The following is a 6,454-nucleotide window of genomic DNA, read 5'->3' as shown; positions in this document are numbered from 1 at the left end:
GGCAGGTCGCCAGTCTACCGCATGGCCAACACACACACACTCACACCTACAGGCAATTTAGAGTGATCAATCAACCTACCACACATGTCTTTGGACTGTGGGAGGAAACCGGAGTATCTGGAGAAAACCCACACAGGCACAGGGAGAAACAGGCACAAACTCCACACAGAGTAGACCGGACCAAGAATCAAACCCAGACTGCCTTGCAGTCATTTTTCAGTGGGTTGGAACTGAATATTTGCGAATGTTTTTCTGGGTGCATTGAGCTGAACGCTCAGTGGAGTGGCAGCAGTGATGTGCTCCGTGAGCTGTGTCTCACTGGTCTCAATGCAGACTCTCAAAAACAATAAACGACCAGAAAATATCGGCGTTCCGGCACAGAGGACAACAAAACTTGCTGGACAACAGGGATTAAATGAAACAGCAATGTGACCTCTGATGCCCCTCTGCAGTATGAGCCCCTTCTGCCCCTCAGGGCAAGAAATGCTGTGGAGTGCAACCCCTGTGTGTTGTGGTGTGACCCAAGACTAGTGTTGGCCACGCAACTGTGACCCATCAGGGACACAGAGTCTCCAGCAACGTTGCTGTGCCAGATAAACTCTTTGGTTAATGTCAGCCAATCAGAAGTAGGCAGACAGTCTGACGCTAAGCCGTGCTTCATAGGTTAGATGGTAGCTGACAATCTGCACATGACAAAATATTGCAGAATGCAACCATGGGATGGGCTGGTCCTAACAAAGAGGCAATAGGAATGTAGGTGTGTCTAATAATGTAGTGGGTGTGTCTAATAGTGTAGTGGGAGTGACTAATATCACAGAAGGTGTGTCTAATTTCACAGCAGGGGATTGTATGTGTACTGGTGCTTGAACTTAAGAGTGAGTACCAAACTTCTGAATGGGTCCTAATAATTTATCAATAAAACAACATAAAATCACGATGTTTTAAACCAGGCACTGCAGATTACCATAATTCATTGATTTTCATTTAAAACACATGAAAATAATTAAATGTTCCATTGGGTACTTTTCAGTGACCAAAGTACATAAAAAATAATTTATGGTAATAATAATTTATGAGCTTGTTCTGCCAGTGAGGGCAAATGTGGGAGCATGACCATTTTAAAAAGGATTTTCAGCTTCATCTTTAACATTGACAGCATTTACCAATACACCGTGCATCGCAAACACTTCATTATAAGACATCACTGCGTGAAAAACAACTTTCTATACAACCGCGTCTTATGGAGCAGCGAGTATTTCACTTCACCAAGTCACGCCTGGCCTGAAACTTGGGCTGGGCCGGACCGCGAAGCCAGGATAAAAAACGGCAAAAAATATCTGCAAGGTCTTCCGTGAGCTGAAGGAGCAGATCCCTCCGGAAGATTTAAGGGCAGCAAAACTCCGCAGACGTGGCGACGCTCCACAGGGTTCTGGGAAGCAGTCATCGTTATCCGGGGAGAGGCCGAGGCGTCTATCGATCTCTCGTCAGGAGTGAGAGAGTGTGGAGGACGCGAGCAGCTCTCGCCGCCGCTCGGCTAGGCAGAATGCACCAGACTGCATTGCCGTAGCTTTACAATTCATTAGAATCAATCAAAGCCGCTTCGCCTTCCCTGCTCCTCTCTGAGATGACTGCAAACGTCCTCCACTACTGCCCTCTGCTTTATAATGGGTCATTTTCTAACTTAACAAGCGCCTGATTAAATACAGAAGAGTATGTAAAGACGGTGTAAACAATGCCATCATCAACTTGCACAAATCATATGTCTCTATTTCACGCTATTAGATATACATTACATATACCACTATAGTCCCAGTATGCATTGTGTACATACTCAGTTAATAATTGTGCATGTGCTAACAGAGAAACAGGCATCAGAGAGACCATAAATGTCTGTACATGGTTATTTACATAAAACTGTATTTTGTAAGGCATCTTTGAAACTTTTTAAGCTCAAATGAATACAGTTGGTGCAGTTGGTATTTGTCGAAGAGAACCATTCCTTTAAAAAAGCAACGGAAGTAGTATTACGCACTGCATACTATCCTTGCTTTACTATAAATTATGACATCCTATTTTGTTTCATAATTGAAACCAATACATGCAGAGAGGAGTTTTAATATAACCCCATATTGATTTAACCGTTGAGATTTAAATATGATTACATCATTCAGGAACAGCCTTGTGGGTAATCTTACATGCAAACACCAACAGCCAGTGTGGGAATTTCAACATTCTAAATATTTGGCTGAAGCAAATAGTTTGACTTTGAATATAAACATTACAAATCTGATGCTGGCACCATCTGCTAAACACACCAGAATAAAAATTCAGTTTATACCCACCCCCCATAGTTAAGTAAAATCTGTAAGACTTAGACTGAATTTGAATAATTAAATGGGGAACTGTGAGTTCAGATTGTTTTCTCTCATTGCACCATAGATTAGTAGTTTGACCAGAAAATACCATTAGCAGAGAGCTAAGTCTCACACTTGAAATCCTAACATTGTGTATTTTGTGGCATTACAAAAATGATAGAACACGCTTGTCAGTAAAAAAGAAAAATCAGTGCCATCATATGCCAACGTCCAGAGATGAAAGGTTCGCCATTCACGAAGCTCGGTGGTTTTCGAGGGTCCGACGGACACGGAATCCCAGGCACTGTAAGTGCTGGATTATTGCTGATGTGAAAACTTTTCAGCCCTTGTTAAGAGAAGAAGTCTGTCCTCCCCATAGGAGACACAGCAGTGAGTGACATACATGAGGGGATGTCCTCTTAGAGACCTGTCCTTTTAGAGACCTGTCCTTCTGTCCTGTCCTCCAGGTGGGGAGTGTCTTTCTTTGTGCATTTCCATGGCATCAGTTGGTGCTCCACGTCTGCATGGGTGTACAGCGTCCGTTCTTCTTCCTTTAGTGTCAGGTTACACAGATCTCTTAGTAAAAAAGTATTTTGTCAAGAGACAATAAAATGTAAACTTTTCGTTTTCATTTTACAACCCCTCGAAATGACATCTGTTTAGGAGTATTGTCAAAGTTGCCTCGAATGTAACTATGAGCAAATTGACCCGAAGAGAAAGCTGTGACACTACTGATTTGATAATAATGAACAGAGACCAATATCACGCTGTTGATATGGCAATAGTTAAAAAACATGAAATTTGGATTGCAGAACAGAAACAAGTATTCCTCCTTTCATCTTTCTTTCTCTCTCTCTCTCCCTCTCTCCCCTCTCTCTGTCTTCTCCCTCCACTCTCTCTCCTTTCTCCCTCTCTCTCCCCTCTCTCTCTCTTCTCTCTCCCCTCTCTCTCCTTTCTCCCTCTCTCCCTCTTGTTCTGTTTCTCCCTCCCTCTCCCTCTCTCCCTCTTTCATACTCTGCAAGCTCACTTTAAGCATTCCAAAATTAGCCCCCAATTCTCTGGACTAAATCTGCTGTCCCTGAGAATGAACAACCTTTCAATTTTGAAAAAAAAAAAAGGTTTTGGGTTAAAATCTTGAAATATGCAGTGAACATCAGTATACAGGGCACCTTGCAAAATGCTCAAATCATTTAAACATATGCAATATTTGTTCAGAGTATTTTAGAAACAGCACACACAGGGCACTGTGCCTCCCTTTATACAAACCCACCACCGTTACGTAAATCAGGACTTATAATGCACAAAAGTTTATGAAGTGACATAAGTGATATAGGAGGAGGAGAGAGGAGGTAATTAGGTCACTGTTTACAGCACAGAAACCACAGCAACAACAAAAAAACTTTAAGTATAATTAGCATGTTTAAATTACAATTATTAACATTTACATAAATTAATACAATGTATCTACATCAGTAAAAAGAAGCACAAAAAAGTGCATCAAAATGAGTTCTTAGATGAATAATGGCTCTTAAAAATGATTCCATCATGTTTCTTCCTCTTGGGTGACATGTCATTAGAAAAGAGCAAGTGGGTAGTGTCACCAACAGCCCTAAAAAGGAACATGATCAGGAATGGCATAATCAAAAATACGATGATCATAATCAAACGACATAACCAGCTGAGAACGATGTGGTCGTAAGTGTGGGAGGATCCCATTCGGGGGTGCAAATTTATCGGAGCGAAAGACCGAGGGAGGAGGAAGTTGATGGGTTCTGGCAGGCGTCAGCGTCTCCTCACCCATTCCCATCAAACGACACCGAATTCTTCTGGCTGTTTATTGAGCAGGAATAAAAACCGCCTCTCTGCTCTGAGTTTGGTTCTCTGGCTCCCTGACTGAATTACCTCTCTGTCCAGCCAGGCATTACCTTGGCTTTCATCACAGGGCACGTCTCCACAGCCAGCCTCAAAGGCTAGGCCCGCTTTTGGCTCCACCGGGCCCAGTTCTAAGCCGGGATCCTCTTTGAGAGGCTGACTCTGTCTCAGTTGGTCGTCACAGCAACCTGGCCCGTCCTACCAACATGAACAGCTGGTTCAAGTGTCCCAATAAAAGGAAGAAAGGCTCACGTGTCATCGCAACTTGACGACGGTCACGGATGACGTCCAGTTCTTGTTGTTGTTGTTCTTCAGGAACTGTGTAACGACAAATGCAGACAGAGAGGTGGACAGAGCAGGTGTGGAGACCTAGAGAAGGTATGGCACAATCATGGAAGAACCATGGAAGGACGATGACGTCAACTGTGGTGAACGCGTTTCATATCGGGAGTCCCACTCGTCTTAGTTCTGCAGTGAACATCATTAAATCAGTTGATGTTGAACTCAAACCCTTTATATAGCAACATGTCCTTCATTGTAATGAGCCCTTACTGAAAACTTTCGAGTAGAAGTTGTGCTGAACGTGCCTCTGCTGGACCGGCGTGCTGAAACGTTTGTCGGCGTCGTTCGAGTGCTCGCGACTGCTATATTTGCACATGCTTACCAGGTTAGTTCGACTCGGTTCATCGAAGCGTCGGCATGAGCTCAGCTGTGCGGGGGTGAGCGGGGCGGGGCCTCGCTGAGAAGGCGTTCGTCATGCTCGGTTCTGAACTAGCCAATGGGAGAGGAGAGTCCGGCGTGACTGAGGCTTTATGAAGCAGAACGGGTTGACCTGCTCAACATCCTCTGAGCTCTTGAGAGGGAGCGTGAGGTGTGGTTATACTTTGCTCCGGAGGAGGCCCCCTGTTGGGTGCTCAGGGGTACTGCACTCTGAGGAGTTCTTGGCCTTGTCTTTGTTGTTATTCGGCTCGTTGTCTTTGATGATGTCATACTGCCGACAGAAGAGGGCGATCACGCCTGATGGCAAAATACAAGGAATGGGGAAATATAAAAACACCGTAAATAAAGAAAATCTTCAGAAGGGCAAACGAGTCATGAGTGCTGTGTGTGTGACATAACTCAGTCCTTACCTGCCCACATTATTAGCACCACCACAATGATGATTAGCTCCCCCGCCCTGAGCTGATTGGTCTGACCCACTTCCTCCATGGTGACTTCGTCTACGGGAATAAGCCGCAGCGGTCGTGTCAGTGCAGTGACACACTCCGTGAACGTGGCAGACAACAACTCTGCTCCTCGCCGATTAGAAATGTACCGCTCTGTGCTGCACTGCTTTCTCCTGTCTGAGGCACATGTCCCACAATGCTTTGGGTGGAGCTGCCTGCCTCTGGAGGAAGTTCTAGAACATTCTAGTTGTCTCATAAAGTTCCAGGTATGCAGAGTAAAAAGGGCAGAAATCTGCACATTGCCTTATTGGAAATCCTCTCTCGCTAAGTTCTCACGCTTTGTGAGGAAAGTGTACGTTATAAGCACTGGGGCACATGCCAGCTCGCACAAACAGTATCCAGAGCAAGGAGAGGGGTCTGATAGAGTCTGATATTGGAGAAGAATTTGAAATTGGAGAGGGGTTTAAGATTGGAGAGGGGTCTCTGAGTCTGAGTCTGGTCTGAGTTAGAAGAGTCTGAGGTAGGAGAGGAGTCTGAGATGGGGAGGAGTGTGAGATAGGGGAGGAGTCTGAGATAGGGGAGGAGCCTGAGATAGGAATCTGAGATAGGGGAGGAGCCACATTTCTTGACAACTCCATAAGATGTTTGGGGTTTGCACACTGGAAGCACCATCAGAAATGGACCAGCCTGTGCACAAACCTGAAAACTGAGCCTGTGAGTCTGGGAACAATCTCCAGGATTGTCTCCAAAAGCCTGTCATTACACCGTGTAAATATCCCTCCTAGCAACACACACCATCTAAATATCCCTCCTAGCAACACACACCCCCAGAGTTACTCCAGCTCACCTCAACCCTTCTCATAGCTTCAACCACGTAGTAGTATAGTGATCCTTGGTAATATGTCTCCCCTCCCTCTCTTCTCATCCTCTCTCTCTGTCACACACACACACACACACACACACACACACACACACACACACACACACACACACACACACACACACACACACATTCATGCGTTTTCATGGAAGGGCAGTTCATTGTCACTACTACTAGTTACT

General features: G+C 44.9%; 1 protein-coding gene across 2 annotated transcripts in view; it reads right to left on the bottom strand.

Annotated features, from left to right (window-relative positions):
* Positions 1-1,743: 1,743 nt before the first annotated feature.
* The window catches only part of fndc5a (fibronectin type III domain containing 5a), a 14,054-nt gene continuing 9,343 nt past the window's right edge, over positions 1,744-6,454 (bottom strand). For both annotated transcript variants that reach the window (XM_076985766.1, XM_076985765.1), the window contains exons 4-5: positions 5,357-5,446; positions 1,744-5,243 (exon numbers count right to left, since the gene is read on the bottom strand). In XM_076985766.1, the coding sequence (XP_076841881.1) occupies positions 5,104-5,243; positions 5,357-5,446 (230 nt within the window). In that variant the 3' untranslated portion in view covers positions 1,744-5,103. The remainder of the gene's footprint in view (positions 5,244-5,356; positions 5,447-6,454) is intronic.

This window comes from Brachyhypopomus gauderio, unplaced genomic scaffold (assembly GCF_052324685.1).
Source record: "Brachyhypopomus gauderio isolate BG-103 unplaced genomic scaffold, BGAUD_0.2 sc43, whole genome shotgun sequence".
NCBI classification, from domain to species: domain Eukaryota; kingdom Metazoa; phylum Chordata; class Actinopteri; order Gymnotiformes; family Hypopomidae; genus Brachyhypopomus; species Brachyhypopomus gauderio.
The sequence above is the reverse complement of the archived record's forward strand: the minus strand, read 5'-3'. Positions and strand labels throughout refer to the sequence as shown.